This window comes from Entelurus aequoreus, linkage group LG03 (genome assembly GCF_033978785.1).
Source record: "Entelurus aequoreus isolate RoL-2023_Sb linkage group LG03, RoL_Eaeq_v1.1, whole genome shotgun sequence".
Lineage (NCBI taxonomy): Eukaryota > Metazoa > Chordata > Actinopteri > Syngnathiformes > Syngnathidae > Entelurus > Entelurus aequoreus.
The window spans coordinates 33,467,513-33,488,575 of NC_084733.1; the positions used below are offsets into that span (position 1 = coordinate 33,467,513).

The window sequence follows — 21,063 nt, forward strand, 5'->3', positions numbered from 1 at the left end:
AAAAATTGGCCCTAGTGTGTGAATGTTGTCTGTGTTCGTCGACCCTGCGATGAGGTGGTGACTTGTCCACGGTGCACGCCGCCTTCCGCCCAAATGCAGCTAAAATAGGCTTCAGCACCCCCCACTACCCCAGAAGGGACAAGCGGTAGAAAATGGATAGATGGATGCGTATATTTAAGCTTGGGGCTCTTTCAAAATTATTGATTGTTTCTGATTATACTACATTGCTTGTTTATTGTGTGTATTGTCTTTTATAAAATGATCCTTTCCTCTTCTAACTGAATTACTGCGTCAAACAAGTTACCCCGGGGATTAATAGTTTGTCTAAGTCTAAAATCCAGACAATGCTTTGTAATATTTTCCGTGCAAAATTATACTATTGATTTATGACTATTACAATAGATTATCTATTTTTGAATGATATCTTCTATTTTGAGAGGAATATCCATGCACCAGGTTGGATTGCACGCGCAATAATGAAGTCCATCCATTCATTTTTACTACCGCTTGTCCCTTTTGGGGTCGCGGGGGATGCTGGATGAAGTCTTTAATGAAAAAAAAAATGAAAAAAAAGCGTGACTTAAAAAACAAGCATGTATCAAAAAATAGTAGCAAGTCACACTGCTTTATATAACGATATTAGACATTTTATTTTTGGAGAAGGGTACTGGAAGACCCCTGTTACGTCTCCAGCTTTTTTCCATCACGCGCACCAAAAAGCCACGTTTTGTTTGAAGGCATTCCTACGTACTTTACGTAGTCCCCTACGTCGCCTTTCATTCCGTCGCCCACGTAGCATTTGTCCACCTTTATTGTAGATTACGCAGCGATGACGAGGCACCTATATAAGTTGACAAACACATATCTTATAAATGTTTGCGAAAACATTCAGCAGGACAACAACGTCTGTGCGAATCTCCCCACATCTCGCAACGTTCTGTAAAGGCAATACACGGAAACATGGATCAAGTGTAAGTTAGATTACCAATTACTGCAATAACCGGTAATTATGTAATTTTGTCGGTTTGTTTAACCCACTGCTTTTTATAGTTTTTTAGTAACTACTCTGCTGTAAATTTATAAACCGGCTTAAAGTAAATCACAAGACGGAATTTATTTTACTGTAAATTATAATTTACAGTAAAATAAATTCAGTTAACTGTCAACGTTGTAACGTTGACAGTTAACTGGCGGGTCGATACTAGAGCACTAGTGACTGATGCTATAGGGTGAGCTCGATATTTTCCAGGTCTTTATTTAGTTACAAAAATGTGTTTCTGTACGTGTTATTAAAACATTATCTAATTGATAAGTCAGGGAAGTGATTGTAGCAAGCGGCTTTGGGGATTAGGGATAAAAGCCAACGGATTTGAACTAAATTTTGTTTTTGCTTACTTTGCACTATTGACTTCATTTTGCTCAATTTTATTACAATAAAAGGCAATAATTGGGAATAATTGCTCTGTATTAAATTGTAGTTATACATACTAAGTTTCCTGAAGACTCTGGTGTTTAGTCTGATCATAATTGTGATCAAAGGCAATGTCCTTCAAAGATTTTGAAAAGTATTAGATCTATCGATCTTAACATCCCTGACCCTCTGATTTGGTATCACTGATACCAACATTTGCAGTGTCCCGAACCCATTAATCATTTTGCATCTGCCATGACATTATGACTGCAAAAGTATACAATGTATACACTTTTTAAATATATTTTTTATTAATATTATTGTGTATGGGCAGCACGGTGGCAGAGGGGTTAGTGCGTCTGCCTCACAATACGAAGGTCCTGAGTAGTCGTGAGTTCAATCCCGGCCTCTGGATCTTTCTGTGTGGAGTTTGCATGTTCTCCCCGTGACGGCGTGGGTTCCCTCCGGGTACACCGGCTTCCTCCAAAGACATGCACCTGGGGATAGGTTGATTGGCAACACTAAATTGGCCCTAGTGTGTGAATGTTGTCTGTCTATCTGTGTTGGCCCTGCGATGAGGTGGCGACTTGTCCAGGGTGTACCCCGCCTTCCGCCCGATTGTAGCTGAGATAGGCTCCAGCGCCCCCCGCGACCCCGAAGGGAATAAGCGGTAGAAAATGGATGGATGGATGGATTATTGTGTATCATAAAAGCTGCAACTCAAGTCTCATTGGTTTACTTTTTTTTTTTTTGTCCTGTCCAGCTTCTCGGGCAAATCATATAGTAGATGTAGATGCCATAAAAGCTGCAACTTAAGTCTCATTGGTTTACTTTTTTTGTTTTGTCCTGTCCAGCTTCTCGGGCAAATCATATAGTAGATGTAGATGCCATAAAAGCTGCAACTTAAGTCTCATTGGTTTACTTTTTTTTTTTTGTCCTGTCCAGCTTCTCGGGCAAATCATATAGTAGATGTAGATGCCCATATCGGCTGTTCAGATTTACTTTACAAAAGTGTAGGATACTTCTCTTGTTGCCTTATTTGTATTTGACTTTATTAAATGTATTTATATTATCATTTGGTGCAGCCAGGCCAGAGCAGGAGGGAATTGTGGGGACAAGAGGGGGATTAGACAGAGTTGGTTTACTTGATTGTCCTCCTGACTCATGGTCCTCTGCAGTGGATTTATAAATGTATTTGTCAGTTAACACTGAGAAAGACAAATTAAATCACAGCCAAAGGCTTTACATTAAAAAAAACTGAACTTAATAACTGGGAACTGGGTATCAGGCTATATTGGGGGTACAAAGCAGATTTTTTTGGAGGGCCACATATTATTATTTTTTCAGTTTTTTAGTTTATTTAAAACGTTTTTACACTTTTTAATTTACACTTGAATTTATTTTAATGAATCCATCCATCCATTTTCTACCGCTTGTCCCTTTCGGGGGAGAAGGGGGTCGCTGGAGCCTATCTCAGCTGCATTCGGGCGGTAGGCGGGGTTCACCCTAGACAAGTCGTTTTGTACAAAAAATACTGGGAAATAAATTGTTCAATATTTTTTATGGCAAAATAATGTAATTAAACATTTTCAATAATATTTTTTTCATTGCAAAATAAAAATGTATAAAACTTAACTAAGCTACATCCAGGATCTGTCATTTGTGATAATAAGATTTTTCCCTGTCATTAATTGACATTTTACATGCCCTTAATCATGCAAAATGGGGTTTTCTACAGATTTCGGGTATGCATAGTACATGATCCCTAAATTCTGGCTTCATTTTCTAGGTCCGAAGATATGTCCAACCTTCAGCTCGGGGGTCGGGCAGTGAAGGACGACTTTCCCAATCTCAGCGAGCACAACAACCACATGGCCAAGTTTTTAACCATTGACATGTACAGTAAACTGAGAGAACAGTGTACTCCTAATGGCTTCACTATAGATGATGTCATCCAGACAGGCGTGGATAATCCAGGTACAATCATTTTGCGACTTGGGAGGATGTTTCGTTTGTTGTTGACTGTCATGTTTTACTGACGTGCGCAGGTCACCCCTACATCATGACTGTGGGCTGTGTGGCCGGAGACGAGGAGTCGTACGAGGTCTTCAAAGACTTGATGGACCTTGTGATTGAGGAACGACATGGAGGTTACTTACCGAATGACATGCACAAGACTGACCTCACACATGAAAATCTGAAGGTTCGGACAGCATTTCCCTTAAGACTGATAAAAGATGGACGTTGAGATTGATGGAATATTTTTTGTACTTAAAGGGAGGCGACCTCGACGACAACTACGTTCTGAGCTCCCGTGTCCGAACGGGCCGCAGCATCCGTGGCTATTGCCTGCCGCCACACTGCAGCCGTGGAGAAAGACGTGCTGTGGAGAGGCTCTCTATTGAAGGTAATGTGAAGGTCTCAAAAAAGGTGGTATAAGTATTCATTCATCTTTCTGCAGCCCTGGATTCACTGAATGGCGACCTGCAGGGGAAATACTACGCCTTGAAGAACATGACTGATGATGAGCAGCAGCAGCTGATTGATGACCACCTGCTGTTTGACAAGCCAGTGTCCCCATTGCTGCTGGCTTCAGGGATGGCCCGTGATTGGCCTGACGGCAGAGGCATCTGGTGAGAATTCACTTTTTACAGCTGCATCAAGCTTGTCGAGATGGGGAAATTCATGATGGTTTCCCTTTAAAGGCACAACGACAATAAGACCTTCCTGGTGTGGGTGAACGAGGAGGACCATCTGAGAGTGATCTCGATGCAGAAAGGAGGCAACATGAAGGAAGTGTTTACTCGCTTCTGTACCGGACTCACTCAGGTTTGGAGAGGACCATCTTTCAGGTTTATGGGAGAAATATGAGAAGATGTTTATTACGTTTGACTTCTCTGATTTGCTTCTTTTTTAAGCTGGAGTCCTTATTCAAAGAAAAAGGTGAAGCGTTCATGTGGAACGAGCACCTGGGCTACATCCTGACTTGCCCATCCAACCTTGGGACTGGATTGCGAGCTGGAGTCCATGTGAAGCTTCCAAACATGGGCCAGCACCCTGAGTTTGAGGAAGTTCTGAAAAGGCTCAGGCTTCAGAAACGAGGAACCGGTACATAGAACCTTTATTTTATTGCAAGTGAAGAAAAGGCAAGCTGAGGTTGATGTTTGTCATGACAGGTGGCGTGGACACTGATGCTGTTGGTGGAGTCTTTGACATATCAAACGCAGACAGACTGGGCTTCTCTGAGGTGGAGCTGGTGCAGATGGTGGTCGATGGTGTCAAGCTGCTGGTGGAGATGGAGAAGAAACTGGAGACGGGCGAACCAATCGATAGCCTCATGCCCAGCATCCAGAGGTATAGAACGGAAGAAACAATTGTCATAATTTGACGTAAGTCTAACTCTTGAATGTGTTTTTCAGTATTAAAGAAATTGATTCTGAGCCTGTGCGAAAAAAGCTGCAAGCTGAGGAAGAATTTCCAGATCTGAGTCAGCACAACAACCACATGGCCAAGCACTTATCCCTGGACATGTACAACAAACTGAGGGAGTGCACAACTACCAATGAGTTCACTATTGATGATGTCATCCAGACAGGCGTAGATAATTTTGGTACATTAACATGCTTCTATCAAGTTATTGTCCCGTCCCTCTTTATTTACTTTCTGATCATATTACATGATGTATGCAGGTCACCCTTTCATTATGAAGGTTGGATGCGTGGCCGGAGATGAGGAGTCATATGAGGTCTACAAACCTCTGATGGACCTTGTCATTCAGGACAGACATGGAGGATACAAACCAACTGACAAGCAAAAGACTGACCTCAATCCAGAAAAACTAAATGTAAATTATCTCACGCAGACCAAATGGATCGCCATTTATGAAGATTTCTCCCAACTGCTATGTGTTCTGCCTCTTAGGGGGCTGAGGACCTTGACCCAAACTATGTTTTGAGCTCCCGTATTCGCACTGGCCGCAGCATTCGCGGCTTCTGCCTGCCGCCGCTCATTAGCCGCGGAGAAAGACGTGCTTTGGAGAAGCTCTCCATTGAAGGTAATGACCGAGCTTCATGCATTAAGTTTTACGGACAGTCATTTGAAGGTCCAAAGCAAACAGTCATAAGGGACCTTCACATACCAAAAATGACAACCATTTTACTGCAATTGATTGGAAAAATCCACATTTAAAAGCCATTTTTCAGAGATGATTATTTTGTTACTTTTGTTACATTTAAAATCCATATTTCAGAGATCATTATTTTATTAGTGCAGTTGGACTGGATGTGAACATGAATTGTGAATGCCCGAAGTGTGTGACTGGTGGGGAAAAAATTCAGGCGACTGGCCAGGTTTGAACAGGACAGGCCTAGAAAAGTGCCTCTGGAGTTTCTACCTGCTGTCCTTCTTTCTTGGTACATCTTACAGAAAAATTGTTTAGCATTTGAAGCACTTTAATCACATTTGTTACTCTCCATGTTTTTGTGTTCATCACATACAGTACATTTGGTGTCACTGGGGAAAGAGGTCGACAACTTGGGTAATTTTAATAGTTTTCGTCCAGCCTTCGCCTCGTTGCTGCGCTTGGTTAACTGCTTCATTTTTTTAAATAAAAAACCTCTTATAACTGTACCAAGAGGTTTGTTTTGGTCTGTAAATAGAATAGATTAGATGTTTTATGGCCTCTGGAAATCTCGCGGCCCCAGACACATGCCTGTGTTTGCCCAATTATAAATCCGCCCCTGGGCCTCGATCAGAATCAGAGCAATCCTTGTTGGACTCCTATGTTGCAGGGATGTCCACTGCACGTAATCCGTATATAGAGGGCGGGCCCTGACTTGGACACTGGTTTAATGGTATAGAACTATGTTCCCCGGTGTTGTTGCAGTTCTGGATTCACTGACTGGAGACCTGCAGGGGAAATACTTTGCTGTCAAAGATATGACAGAAGCTGAGCAGCAGCAGATGATTTATGACCACTTCATGTTTGACAAGCCACAGTCCCCTCTGCTGCTGTCTACAGGGATGGCCCGTGACTGGCCTGATGGCAGAGGCCTCTGGTAAGAAACATTCTTAATCATTGGAAGGTACAGTACATGGAATTTGTAAAGTGTAATGTCATTTTTTTGTTTTAAAAAGGCATAATGACAACAAGACGTTGTTGGTGTGGGTGAACGAGGAGGACCATTTGAGAGTGATCTCAATGCAGAAAGGCGGCAACATGAAGGAAGTGTTCACTCGCTTTGCCAACGGACTTGCTCAGGTAAACCAAAAAATTATCAGCTTTGATATGTTAAATTTAATGGCCTGTTATCCCTGGCCCTGTCTAGATGGAGTCCTTGTTCAGGAAGAAAGGTCACGTTTTCATGTGGAATGAGCACCTCGGCTACATCTTGACTTCCCCAGCCACACTTGGCACTGGACTGCGTGCTAGTGTTCACGTAAAGCTACCAAATATGAACAAGCATCCTGAGTTTGATGAGGTTCTTAAGAGGCTAAGGCTCCAGAAACGTGGAACCGGTACATGCAACCTTATTTGGTCCAAGTGGTGTAAATGTGTGTAAATGATGAAAGTATAAATTTTGAGGCTCCGAAAATTACTAATGTCATCAGATGTCCCCTTAGGTGGTGAAGACACAGCTGTTGTGGATGCAGTCTTTGACATCTCCAACATTGACAGAATGGGTGTCTCTGAGGTGAGGCTCGTCCAGATACTGGTTGATGGGATAAGAGTGCTGGTGGAGATGGAGAAGAGGCTTGAAATGGATGAGTCCATTGATGACCTAATGCCCAGCAGCATTGAGCTGAAAGGGTTGACAGCTAAGGACGAGTTCCCAGATCTCAGTCAGCACAACAACCACATGGCTAAAGTTCTAACTCTGGAAATGTATAAAAAGCTAAAGGATCGCACAAGTCCCAATGGCTTCACCATAGATGATGTCATTCAGACAGGCGTGGATAATCCAGGTACATGAACTTTCCTCACTCTGAGAACTAACATTACATTAACTTTGTTTTGGGGTTTTCTGACATGTGCAGGTAACCCCTTGATCAGGACGGTGGGCTGTGTGGCTGGAGATGAGGAGTCCTATGTAGTCTTCAGGGATCTGCTGAACCTAGTCATTGCAGCTAAACATAAAGGTTTTAAACCCAAAGACAATCACAAAACTGACATCAACCCGGACAATCTGAAGGTATAGCTGTTTCACATCGAAAGGGACATTAATATTTCTACTGCAGAAACAAATACCTGTTTTGTCTACTAGGGTGGTGATGATCTGGATCCTGAATATGTTCTGAGCTGCAGAGTGCGAGCACGCCGCAGCATCCGCGGCTTCTGTCTACCCCCGCTCTGCAGCCGTGGAGAGAGACGAGCGCTGGAGAAGCTCCTAGCTGAAAGTAAAAAACACCAAAGAATGCATGATATCGTGAAAAATTGCTGAAGAATAAAATTGTTGCCCAAAATTCAGCCCTGGACTCACTGACTGGAGACCTGCAAGGGAAATACTACTCTTTGAAGAACATTACAGAGGAGGAGCAGCAGCAGATGATTGATGACCACTTGCTGGTTGATAAGCCAGTGTCCCCACTGTTGCTGGCCTCGGGGATGGCCCGTGACTGGCCTGACGGCAGAGGCATTTGGTGAGACAAGTGTGTTCTTACATGAGATTTGAGAATATAATAAACTGATGTTTCTGTTAAGGCACAATGAGAGCAAGACATTGCTGGTGTGGGTAAATGAGGAGGACCATCTGCGAGTTATCTCCATGCAAAAAGGCCACGACATGAAGGAAGTGTTCACCCGCTTCTGCAGCGGACTCACAGGGGTTTGTAGACTTTCCTGGAGTAAAGTAAATTATTGCCCTCAAATCTTATGGTTACTTATTTTATTTTTTTATAGATTGAGTCCATAATTAAGAAGAAAGGTGAAGCCTTCATGTGGAATGAGCACCTGGGCTACATCCTGACTTGCCCATCCAATCTTGGGACCGGCTTGCGCGCTAGTGTCCATGTAAAGCTTCCAAACATGAGCAAGCACCCCGAGTTTGAAGAAATTCTAAGGAGGTTGAAGCTCAAGAAAAGTGGAAATGGTACAGGCAAACTTCTGGTCCAAGGTAGTATTTTTTCAAACCCCTTGAAGTCCTGATTACATATATTTGTGTACCAGGTGATGCGGACAACGATGCTGTTGAGGGAGTCTTTGACATTTCGAACACTGAAAGACTGGGTTTCTCTGAGGTGCAGCTGGTGCAGACAGTGGTCGATGGAGTCAAGCTGCTCGTGGAGATGGAGAAAAGGCTGGAAAAGGAGGAGCCCATAGATGAATTGATGCCAGCCAACCTTGCGCTAAATGTGTTTTCAGCTGAGCAAGAGTACCCAGATCTCAGTCAGCACAACAACCATATTGCAAAGTTCTTAACCAAGGACATGTACAAGACACTGAGACAACGTTGTACCCCTAATGGCTTCACTATAGATGATGTCATTCAGACAGGCGTGGATAATCCAGGTAGTCAATTTGCTTTAGAGAGTAGATAATGTCTGTCCCTATCTAACGGTTCTTGACAATGTGTGCAGGGCATCCCTACATCATGACAGTGGGTTGTGTAGCTGGAGATGAAGAGTCATACAAGGTATTTAAAGAGCTGATGGACCTTGTGATTCAGGATAGACATGGAGGTTACAAACCATCAGACATCCACAAGACGGACCTCAAACCAGACCACCTTAGGGTAAAGTGACATTTTGCCAGGATCGACCTAAATACAACCTAATGTCTGTTCTACCTCCCAGGGTGGCGATGACCTTGATTCAAGATACGTTCTGAGCTCCCGAGTTCGAACTGGACGCAGCATCCGTGGCTTCTGTCTGCCACCGCTCTGCAGTCGCGGAGAGAGACGTGCTTTAGAGAAGCTCTGCACTGATGGTAAAGCCCAGCCCTGGTAGAAGCTAGTGGAAACCTTTGCCTGCTGCAAGTGGAAAAGCTAATCTTTGATGTTCATCCTGCAGCTCTTGATTCCCTAACTGGAGACCTGCAGGGGAAATACTATGCCTTGAAGAACATGACTGATGATGAGCAGCAACAGCTGATTGATGACCACTTTCTGTTTGACAAGCCAGTGTCCCCTCTTCTGCTGGCCTCAGGGATGGCCCGTGACTGGCCTGACGGCAGAGGCATCTGGTGAGAAGGCCACCAATTCTCCAATATGAACATAAAATGTGAAAGTCATGCTGACTTTTCCTTTAAAGGCACAACGACAATAAGACATTCCTGGTGTGGGTGAATGAGGAGGACCATCTGCGCGTGATTTCAATGGAGAAAGGAGGCAACATGAAGGAAGTGTTCACTCGATTTTGCACTGGACTAACTGAGGTTTGTAACCATTCAATCTCTGGGCATTCATCCAGTTTTAGAAGATGTTTAGCCTCTCATCTGAGTAGGCCTTAATCAGTTCTCAGAATTGGTCTGACTAGATCTGAATGTCTGACTATATTGACTCTTCAGACTAGATCTGATCATAAATCTGAGTATAAAATGAAACCTGCTTGGATGAGCGGCGTCTCTGACATCGATGGGATGCCCCGAGAATACAATGGCCTGGATGAATGAACATCCATAAACATGTACAACTAATTAATTATGGCTAACAGGAAAAATGTCTCTCCAGATTGAGTCTGCCATTAAGCAGAAAGGTGAAGCATTCATGTGGAACGAGCACCTTGGCTTTATCCTGACTTGCCCATCCAACCTTGGCACTGGTCTGCGTGCTGGTGTCCATGCAAAGCTTCCAAACATGGGCAAGCACCCCAAGTTCGAGGAGGTCCTTAAAAAACTGAGGCTTCAGAAACGCGGAACTGGTACATAACTTTGCATCTATTGTACAAGGATATATATTGAATATACTTTGTTTTCCAGGTGGTGTGGACACAGCTGCTGTGGATGGAGTCTTTGACATTTCCAATGCTGACAGACTGGGCTTCTCTGAGGTGCAGCTAGTTCAAATTGTGGTTGATGGCGTCAAACTGCTGGTGGAAATGGAGAAAAGACTGGAGAAGGGTTGCTCCATCGACTCACTGATGCCTGGAAAACTTAAAATGAAGAATCTGCGAGCTGAGAAAGAATTTCCTGATCTCAGTATGCACAACAGCCACATGGCAAAGTTCTTGACACTGGACATGTACAAGACTCTGAGAGAGTTGAAAACCCCTTATGGCTTCACTATTGACCGCGTCATCCAGACAGGCGTGGATAATCCAGGTAATTTGAACCAAAATTCAATTTAAATTAGATGTGGACAACGCTCTGATGACTCTGTCTTCAGGTAACCCCTTCACCATGACTATGGGCTGTGTGGCTGCAGACGAAGAGTCTTACGAGGTCTTCAAAGAGCTGCTGGACCTTGTGATTGAAGACAAACACAGAGGCTATAAACCAACAGACCTGCACAAGACTGCTCTAAACCCAGAAGGCCTGGTGGTACAGCAAACTTCCTATTAGCATAAGACGGGACATACTGTAGATTTGCGCTGGAGATAAACAAGATGTTTTTGCTTCTTAGGGAGGCGATGACCTTGACCCAAACTATGTTCTGCTTTCCCGTGTCCGTGCAAGCCGCAGCATCCGTGGCTTCTGCTTCCTAACATATTGCACTCGTGGAGAAAGACGTCTTCTTGAGAAGCTCTGCGTCGAAGGTAAGATCTTCAAAGGAGCCACAAATACCAGGAACCCATTTGGTGTACAAATCACAAGGTTTTTTTTCTGCAGTTCTGGAAACACTGACCGGAGACTTGCAAGGGAAATATTACTCCTTGAAAAATCTGCCAGAATCTGAGCAGCAGCAGATGATAGAAGAGAACTTGCTGTTTGCTAAGCCAGTCTGTCCTTTGCTGCTATCCTCTGGAATTAACAGAGATTGGCCTGATGGCAGAGGCATCTGGTAAGGACACAACCTTGAATCTCGTTTGGATCTATTAAATTATCTAATTCATGGTGACTCTACTTTGAAAGGCACAACAACAGCAAGAACTTTGTGGTGTGGTTGAATGAGGAGGACCATCTCAAATTAATTTCCATTGAGAAAGGGGGCAACATAAAGGCAGCATTTTCCCGCTTCTGCAGTGGAATCCAAGAGGTTTGATAATTGAATCACCAGCTGGTTGACATGGGTGAATGTCTGTGTTAATCTTCTGAGGTCTTTTAGGTTGAGACCTTGTTCAAGGAGAAAGAACAAGCATTCATGTGGAATGATCACCTAGGCTTCATTGTGTCCTGCCCATCCAACCTGGGCACTGGTTTGCGTGCCAGTGTGCATATGAAACTGCCAAACCTAGGAAACCACCCAAACTTTGATGAGGTTCTTAAGAGGCTGAGACTTGAGAAGCGTAAAATTGGTACAGATTCTTCACTAGTCCAAAAGACTTCCTACTGTCTTCCAAAGTTCACAGTTTTTTGTTCTCAGGTGATGAGGACACTCATAATGGAGTCTTCGACATCTCAAATGCAGACAGACTGGGCCTCTCTGAGGTGCAGCTTGTGCAGATGGTGGTCGACGGTGTTAAGGTGCTGGTGGACATGGAGAAGAAGCTGGAGAGTGAAGAATCTATTGACGACTTGATGCCCACCCAGAAGTAGAGCCAATAGCCCTCTGAAACTTTGTTCATGAGTGTCTTAAAACCACTAATATTGTGTACTGTGTGGTTGAAATAAAGAGATACAACCAAGATTCTTCACTAGTCCAAAAGACTTCCTACTGTCTTCCAAAGTTCAGTTGTTTGTTCTCAGGTGATGAGGACACTCATAATGGAGTCTGCGACATCTCAAATGCAGACAGACTGGGCCTCTCTGAGGTGCAGCTTGTGCACATGGTGGTCGACGGTGTTAAGGTGCTGGTGGACATGGAGAAGAAGATGGAGAGTGAAGAATCTATTGACGACTTGATGCCCACCCAGAAGTAGAGCCAATAGCCCTCTGAAACTTTGTTATGAGTCTTAAAACCACTAATATTGTGTACTGTGTGGTTGAAATAAAGAGAAACAACCATTCATTGTTTTATGACCACAATAGTGGAAATATTACACATGAGGTGTTTTCCAAAAAGGTTGTGAATGTACATAGTGTTATTCCTTACTGGTGGTTGGAGCCCTGCTTGAGGGCTGAGCCCAGGCCGATTCGATTCTTCACAAAAAAGTCTGGTGGAGAAGTAGGTTGCTGGTCAGATATCTCAACCGCCGGAACTGGTCGGAGCCGGCTTGGCAAGATGGGAAATCGACTGCAGTGGGTTCCAGCTGTAGAGGGCCATGCATCAGGTGGGGCCCCGGCGCAAATGGCCAGCTGGGCCTGGAGTGGTCCCCCGCCACCTGCTGTGAATTACTGCCCAGAGTTGTCCTCAGCGAGCAAGGGCCCCACTGGCATGGGGACTATATAATTGGAAAATGAGTGAATAAAGGGTGTTGACAAGACACTTGTTATTGTGACACTGCCACATAAAACTGTCCGATTTCCAACCAAAGGGCAGCAATGTTTGGAATATAAACTCCAGCAGCGCTATTTTTACAGCACATTTTGGTCGGATCGGATGATTTTTATCTGGGGTGAGATGCGAAATAACCTGCAGCCTTTTCCACCAAACGTTCAGGAATTTGAGTTCATGTAAAAGTGTGTGGTTTGTGCTTCCACCGCAATGGGTAGTTTATGCAAATCAGGCTGATGAGTGGATAAGTGGTATAGTACAAGGTAAATAAAGACAATATTAGGTCATATTTATTTTACTAAAGTGTAATCGCAGTCGATCTTTGGGACCCCACCTGTGGTGATTTCCCCACCCGGAGAGTGACCAACAGGCATGCATTTTAGCCCCTGAACACTCTTCGCCTCTCTTCAACCTCACATCCCGCTGCTCTCGACACCCCCGCACTCCCGTGTACCGCCGCAGACCACACCCGCTCGTCTCGCAAACGCGCGTTATATAACGTGCACAAAATTCACCGAGCTGTGCATTAAGGCTGATTGTTGCAAGGCATCGGACATTTTCTAGCATCCAATATCAAACAACTCTTCCCTCAACAATGACCATCATCACTCGCCTGCGACGGAAAGCTGACAAATAATAGTCTGTGAACAATGCTCGAAAATACGGATTTTGTGGTGATTTATAAAGTAAACGTTGACATGTGCTAAGGCAGTAGTAATATATGATAAAACAAGGCAGCAGCTGAAGGACTTCACCCTTTATTCCCTCTTTATCATACACGAAAACCCACCAGGAGAACAGCTGATTTATTACTTTCGGCGCTGATGTGAGACAACCATGTGACTCTTGAGGGTCACCACTTTGTGAACAAATGCATGAGCAAATTGTCAAACAGTTTAAGAACAACATTTCTCAACAAGCTATTGCAAGTAATTTAGGGATTTCACCTAATATCATCATGTAATATCATCAAAAGGTTCAGAGAATCTGGAGAAATCACTGCACGTAACATTGAATGCCCGTGACCTTGGATCCCTCAGGCGGTACTGCATCAAAAACCGACATCAGTGTGTAAAGGATATCACCCTATTGGCTCAAGAACACTTCAGAAAACCACTGTCAGTAACTACAGTTCGTCGCTACATCTGTAAGTGCAAGTTAAAACTCTACTATGCAAAGCGAAATCCATTTATCAACAACACCCACAAACGCCGCCGGCTTTACTGGGCCCGAGCTCATCTAAGATGGACTAATGCAAAGTGGAAAAGTGTTCTGTGGTCTGACGAGTCCACATTTCAAATTGTTTTTGGAAACTCTGGACGTTGTGTCCTCCGGAACAAAGAGGAAAAGAACCATCCGTATTGTTATAGACGCAAAGTTCAAAAGCCAGCATCTGTGATGGTATGGGGGTGTATAAGTGCCGAAGGCATGGGTAACTTACAGATCTGTGAAGGCACCATTAATGCTGAAAGGTACATACAGGTTTTGGAGCAACATATGTTGCCATCCAAGCAACGTTATCATGGACGCTCCTGCTTATTTCAGCAACACAATGCCAAGTCACGTCTTACAACAGCATGGCTTCATAGTAAAAGAGTGCGGGTACTAGACTGGCCTGCCTGTAGTCCAGACCTGTCTCCCATTGAAAATGTGTGGCGAATTATGAAGCCTATAATAAGACAACGGAGACCCCGGACTGTTGGACAACTTAAGCTGTACATCAAGCAAGAATGGGAAAGAATTCCACCTGAAAAGCTTTCAAAATTGGTCTCCTCCATGTAACACAGTGGTAAAAATTCCCCTGTGCCAACTTTTTTGCAATGTGTTGCTGCCATTAAATTCTAAGTTAATGATTATTTGCAAAAAAAAAACATTAACAAGGGCAGTCAGTTGGGGATCAATATCAAAAAGTTCACTTACTTCAAAGATACAACTAGCTATGCTGAAAAAAAGCAAGAGAAATTGGACAACATCGAGCATAATGGGCTAGTCTCAAGCAAGTATATACTGTACGATACAGCGGTTGAGCAGGTCTGGACGATCTACACGACGGTTGACGGCAGCTCAACCGAGGGAGATCTCTCTCGGCGTCGTCTTCTGGGCTGTAAGATGTGTTGCGAGCTACTACAGCCTTGTTCTTCTATGACCTGGGGTGAGAGGTTACCAGCACATCACCCCCTTCTGTGGCTAACAATGAATCTTCTGTCAGCTTCCGTCCTTCATCAGGTGCCGCAGGCACAAAAGGCACAGTTTAGGGGAGCAGATGACGTGGCGAGGTCAGTGGCGACGTCTGTCAGAGCCAGGTTCCTCAGCCAGAGGGAGAGGTGGTACCAGGTTCCACTTTTGCCGGCTAGTCGGAGAGCATGGGACGTCCTTTCCACGACTCTGAAAAGACCAGTCCACCTGAGCTGAGTCCACTTGCGCTTGATGACCTTGATCATGACCCCACTCGACGGGCAGAAGGGATTCTAGAGTGGCAGGTTGTCGTCCTCGAATCTGTTCTGAGAAACTGGCACACAAATTCTGCATTTGATGAAAATACAATTTTGGTTTCACGCTCATCCCACCTTCTAAGGGAGCTGCTGGTCCTGGGAAGGGCTGACCTGTATGCAATTCATAGGGCGAAAAAACAGTTTTATTCACGGACCTTCGGATGATTATTAAAGCCAATGGCAACGCGTCAAACCAATTAATTTTGGTCTGTGCACAGATTTTTGCCAAATTCGTTTGGATGTTCTGATTCATCCTTCCAACTTTGCCCTGAGATTTGGGATGGTACACCAAACCGAACCTGTGTTCGAGTTCGAGAGCCTTTTCGACCAAGGCCAAGTGGCGATTTTTTGAAATGGCTGCCGTTGTCCGACCTAATCTTTTTGGGGAAACCATGTCGTGGTATGAGGTCGTTTACAAGCCATTTAATAACTGATTTTGCATCCTCCTTAGAGGTTGGGGTTGCTTCCGGCCAACCCCTGTAATTGTCAATACAAGTCAGTAAGTACCTTTTCCATTGTACAATATTGATCATATCAGTGAAATCAAAAACTTGATGCGCTCAAACTCAACGTGCTCCCCTCACACCTCCTCCCCCTTAAAGTTTCTGAAAAAGGACTGTGTTAGCAGTGCTGTCACTTTCAGAAACATCCCAAAAAAAAAAGGGTAGCCGATAGTCAGCCACCGCAAGGGCAGAGGCGGAGGACAGGTCTTGCTTGAGGTCAATTAAAGCCTTTTCAGCCTCTGGACCACTGAAGGGCGGCATTAGAGTTGCGGACTCCATTGCGATATCGACCCTACATTTTATGCAAATTATTCAATATGGTGAAAGCCACAAAATATGCTTTTAAATATTTACACAAATATATAAAAAAAACACTAACACAATGAATTTATGTAACTGAATTTTTTTGCCTTTGAATTTTGTGAACCGATTTATTTAATTTTTTATATCAAATGATGCTCACAATTTCATTGAAAAAAAATATTGGTGTTTTAAAATTCAGTGTCTAAAAATTCGCTCCTTCAAACGGCAAGACTCACTTCCGGTAAATTAAGGCAGAAGCAATCGATCCTGTCTCAGAACCAGCCAACGAGGTGCCAAGCTTTAAGTCACGTGACACGGGCCTTGCAAAAACAGCACGAAAAAGATTAAGATTAAAGATTAAAGTACCAATGATTGTCACACACACACTAGAACTGGGCTACCTTGGCACAATACACCCTGATTAACATTTCAATGCGGCCCACTAGATATTTTCAAACCATAGAAATTATTCCAGTGGTTAAAATCTGCACTTTTGAGTGACATACGGTTTTTAGGTGTCATGATATGCAGTTAAACTGACTGCGATACACAATGTGACCAGCAGGTGGTGCTGGATAATGATGTTCAGGTAAACGTAACGAAGAAGACACAGCGAATGACGTTTGGATGCATTCATAGAGAAAGGAATACACGTTTGAGCGTAATTTAAGTTATTTACTGAGATTGAGTGAGTTTATGTCTTTGCACTTTGTTTATTGTATATATATATATATATATATTGCATTCTATTTTAGTTACTTTGAATTTACAACCCTCTGGCGCTGTTTTGTACTTATACTTTGATTATTACTTTCAACATGTTTGTAAATGTTACTATTATTTATTTTTATTGTGATTACTTATGGAGTTTATTGTAAATAAATTGTGAACAAAGAGAAACTGGAAATTGTGATGTATCATGTTGTATGCTTGCATGTTCGAAATAAACTCAAACTCAATGTTGAAATTTATAAATAAAGGTTTATTTTAAAAAATAAAAATAAATATTTCAGCGTAAACTCTTTGTTCACAAGACAAAGTTTGGTCACTAAACTAATAGATGAAGCAAACTACGGTGATTTTATAGTGAATAAGTGGAGGTTTTTGTCCTTTTGCCTTTATTTTTTGCCATGTTTGTTGCATCTTTGTTGCTCTTGCTTGATTATAAAATATGTCGATCAAGGACGGTGACCATAGGAACAGTGATATTATAGCGAATAAGTGGAGGTTTTTGTCCCTTTGCCATGTTCGTTGCATCTTTGTTGCTCTTGCTTGATTATAATATATGTCGATCAATTGGAGGTGGTCTGCATTAAATGGGCAACTTTTATATATTTTAAATATTTAGTGTTTTATTGTTCAGGGTTAAAATGGTAAATCCCACATTCTGTATGTTCATCTACATTCCGCCGTGTCTTTTTCAATAAAAAAAAACGAACCAGACGGAATGAACTTTAGAATTTTTACCGAATTATATGACAGTCGGAATGTACGTAAGATATATAATGTGGGATTTACAATATAAACTATGATCAATAAAACACAATCGAGTATAAATTGCGCTCCTGCACCACCTCCTTGGTCGACATATTTTATAATCGAGCAAGAGCAACAGATGCAAAAAAATACGGCAAAGGGTAAAAAACATCCACATATTGGATTTGATATCACTGTTCTGCAGAACTTTGCTGAAGAACTATGCCTCAGCCTGACACTCGCTATGGCTTTCCTGCGCTGTAAAGAAGCCCCGCCTACTATGTTTGTTCCCAGAGCTTCGTATGTCACTCAAAAGTGCAGATTCTAACCATTGGAATCATTTTTATAGTTTTAAAATATCCAGTGGGCTGCATTGAAGTGTGTATGTTGTATTAAGCCAAAGTAGCCCAGTTAACTGTTTTTTAATGCTGTTTTGCAAGACCCGTGTCACGTGACAATAAACTATCCATACACTTAGGTAAAACGGAATACATCCTATTTGGGTCCCAAATCAATCTCAAGAAAGTCAGTGACTTCACTATAAAAGTGGGTGACATTGTTATCACCAGGAAAGATGAGGTCACCTACCAAGGTTCCATTCTAGAGGCTAATCTTTCCTGTGATATAATGGCAACCAACGAACGAGATTTCTCTACGGTATCTCCTCTCTGGTCAACAAACGCACCTTGAAGATTCTAGCGGGAACTCTCATTCAACCCTTTTTCGATTACGCAAGCACCTCCTGGTACCGTAGCACGTCCAAAACCCTCAAATCTAGACTCCAAACATCCCAGAACAAGCTAGTCAGGTTACTTTTAGACCTCCACCCGAGATCACACCTCACTCCAACCCACTTCTCCAAAGTGGGCTGGCTCAAGGTGGAGGACAGAGTAAAACAACTTGCACTGAGCCTAGTCTATAAAATTCGCAACACCTCCCTGATACCGAAGTACATGTCAAACTACTTCCTTAACGTAAATGACCGCCATAACCACAACACCAGGGGGAGTTCCACAAACCACGTTAAACCCAGATTCCGATCTAACAATGGTCTAAACTCATTCTCCTTCTATGCCACATCAATATGGAATGCACTCCCAACAGGTGTACAAGAAAGTGCATCTCTATCCTCCTTCAAAACCGCACTAAAACAACACCTCCAGGCAGCTACAACCCTTGACAAACACCCTCCCCCTTCCACATTCCACCTCCCCGGATTGTAAATAATCAAATGTATTTCTAATGTATATACTTGTTCTTATGCTATCTGAACTCACTATGTTCTCTGCTCGTAGTACATATCATACCAAGTCAAACCTACACTGTTTCAATGCCCATTTCTCTGATGATGCAGATGTTGATGACTGAAGTGCTGTTATGAACCAAACCCTCCTCATCCCACCCCCCGGATTGTAAATAATTCAATGTATATACTCTGATGATTAACTTGTGTGATGACTGTATTATGATGATAGTATATATTTGTACCACAAATTGATTACGTGGACCCCGACTTAAACAAGTTGAAAAACTTATTCGGGTGTTACCATTTTGTGGTCAATTGTACGGAATATGTACTGTACTGTGCAATCTACTAATAAAAGTTTCAATCAATCAATCAAAAGACTTCAAACTTGACACGTCATTGGCTGGTTCTGAGACAGGCTCGATTGCTTCTGTCGGAAGTGAGTCTTGCATTTTAGAATTTTTTTCCACCAAAATTTTTTCCACACAATTTTCATACACTGAATTTTTCCAATGTAATTGTCAGCATTATTTGATGTAAAAAAAATCAGTTCACAAAATTCAAATACAAATTCAATTACATAAATCAGTATTAAAAAAAAGCTTTCGTAATAAAGACACAAATTAACCTCCATAAGGGCATAGAGCAGTTTTTTTGTGCGTAAGCAAGCTTTGTAAATGCGACCCCAGATCTGACGTCCTTGATCTTGATTCTGAAGTGGTCTGCAAAGTCCTCGCAAAGGGCGTCCGATGGTGTTTTAAAAGCTTTATTAAAAATTGTACTCTTGAATTAGCAAAAGTGGAGAAGAGGTCTGTGATGAGTTGGGACTAATTGAAGCATTTTTTCTTGTGAAATAGCATCGTCATGCATAACAAGCAGGTCAGCAATCTTTTTATAAATAGCGTTTCATGTGAGATAGCGTTGTCTTTGTCTACTGGCAACACATTGTTAAAAGTAGTCCTCCAGTTAAATAATAGGGTTGTCATATACTCTGTATGTTTGGAAAAAAACACACAGAAAAACCCTTATTCAAATAGATTAAAAACGTTAAAAACTACATAAAAATCAGCGCACACAGGAGTGTTCATAAAGTCATGCAGATCTCACTTCCGCTTGCCTTAATCCAGTGGTTCTCAAACTTTTTTCACCAAGTACCTACCACCTTAGAAAAAACTTGTCTTCCTAAGTACCACCATAATGACCAACATTAAAATACAGTAGTGTAGTAGGCCTGAGTATTAATTAAAACAAGGCAGAGGTTTTATTAAACAAGTATGTTTAATATGTTTGGCCACTATTAACAGTACACACAGTTTGAACAGTAACACTGTTTAAATATAGTAAAATAAAACACTACTTTAAGTGATTATTTGGTGTACCACTAGTGGCAGAGTCGTGTATATTGTAGAAAGAAAGTATGGTCAACTCGGCACTATGGCCATAAAGGCACTCACCTGACTACAGGGCACCATCACTACTACCAAATTTGAGCTGATCCTATGTGTTTTTTGTTAGTTTTTCGATTGTGTAAAAGTGCCCTGTTATGCAGCATGGGAATGCTCCACCCGCGAGAATTGTGGAAAGCTTTTACATCGCTTTCCCAGTATGGGAAGTACGGAAAGTGAAGGTTAGCCATCAAACACCGGAGAACCATCAACTCCAATGTCTTGTGCGAAGTAAACCCAAAACACAGAGAACACACAGAAGGTAATACAAATAATATTAGAATAAATGAATACATTTAAGAGATGATTTGACAAAAACATACTATCTTTGAATCTCAGTAAAACTAAAACACTGCTATTTGGTAACAGTAGAAGAAAAAGGCAAACAGAAATACAAATAAAGTTAAAAAGTACCAATGATTGTCACACACACACACACACACACACTAGGTGTGGGGAAAATATAAATAAATGGACGTTTAATGAGTAAAAGAAACCACATTTTGAGTGTAATAATAGGTGATCAAATGAACTGGAAATCTTATAAAAATATGCAACATAAAGTAGCAAGTGCGTGTTAGAGTGCAGGAATGTAGTAGCAGAGTGCGTCAAATACTGCCACAAAATTACACTTCACAAAGTTAAAGCATGTTTTATTGTAAATTTATGAGCTGGAGTATGTTTAAAACTAAATTTAGACATATTATTTAGGTTTATTT

The 21,063-nt window shown here is 42.3% G+C and overlaps 1 protein-coding gene across 1 annotated transcript; it reads left to right on the top strand.

The window, feature by feature from the left end:
* Positions 1–836: 836 nt before the first annotated feature.
* LOC133646385 (creatine kinase, flagellar-like) lies at positions 837–12,132 on the top strand. Its single transcript, XM_062041684.1, is given in 33 exon segments — positions 837–971; positions 3,201–3,388; positions 3,460–3,614; positions 3,689–3,818; positions 3,873–4,044; positions 4,117–4,240; positions 4,330–4,519; positions 4,588–4,765; positions 4,831–5,021; positions 5,101–5,255; positions 5,333–5,465; positions 6,297–6,468; positions 6,548–6,671; positions 6,739–6,964; positions 7,034–7,375; positions 7,448–7,602; positions 7,675–7,807; positions 7,879–8,050; positions 8,112–8,235; positions 8,310–8,499; positions 8,577–8,918; positions 8,987–9,146; positions 9,148–9,335; positions 9,419–9,590; positions 9,659–9,782; positions 10,078–10,267; positions 10,326–10,667; positions 10,732–10,940; positions 10,942–11,101; positions 11,175–11,346; positions 11,418–11,541; positions 11,611–11,800; positions 11,869–12,132. Coding segments are annotated over 33 exon segments (5,811 nt in total). The 5' UTR covers positions 837–960; the 3' UTR covers positions 12,042–12,132.
* Positions 12,133–21,063: the final 8,931 nt, after the last annotated feature.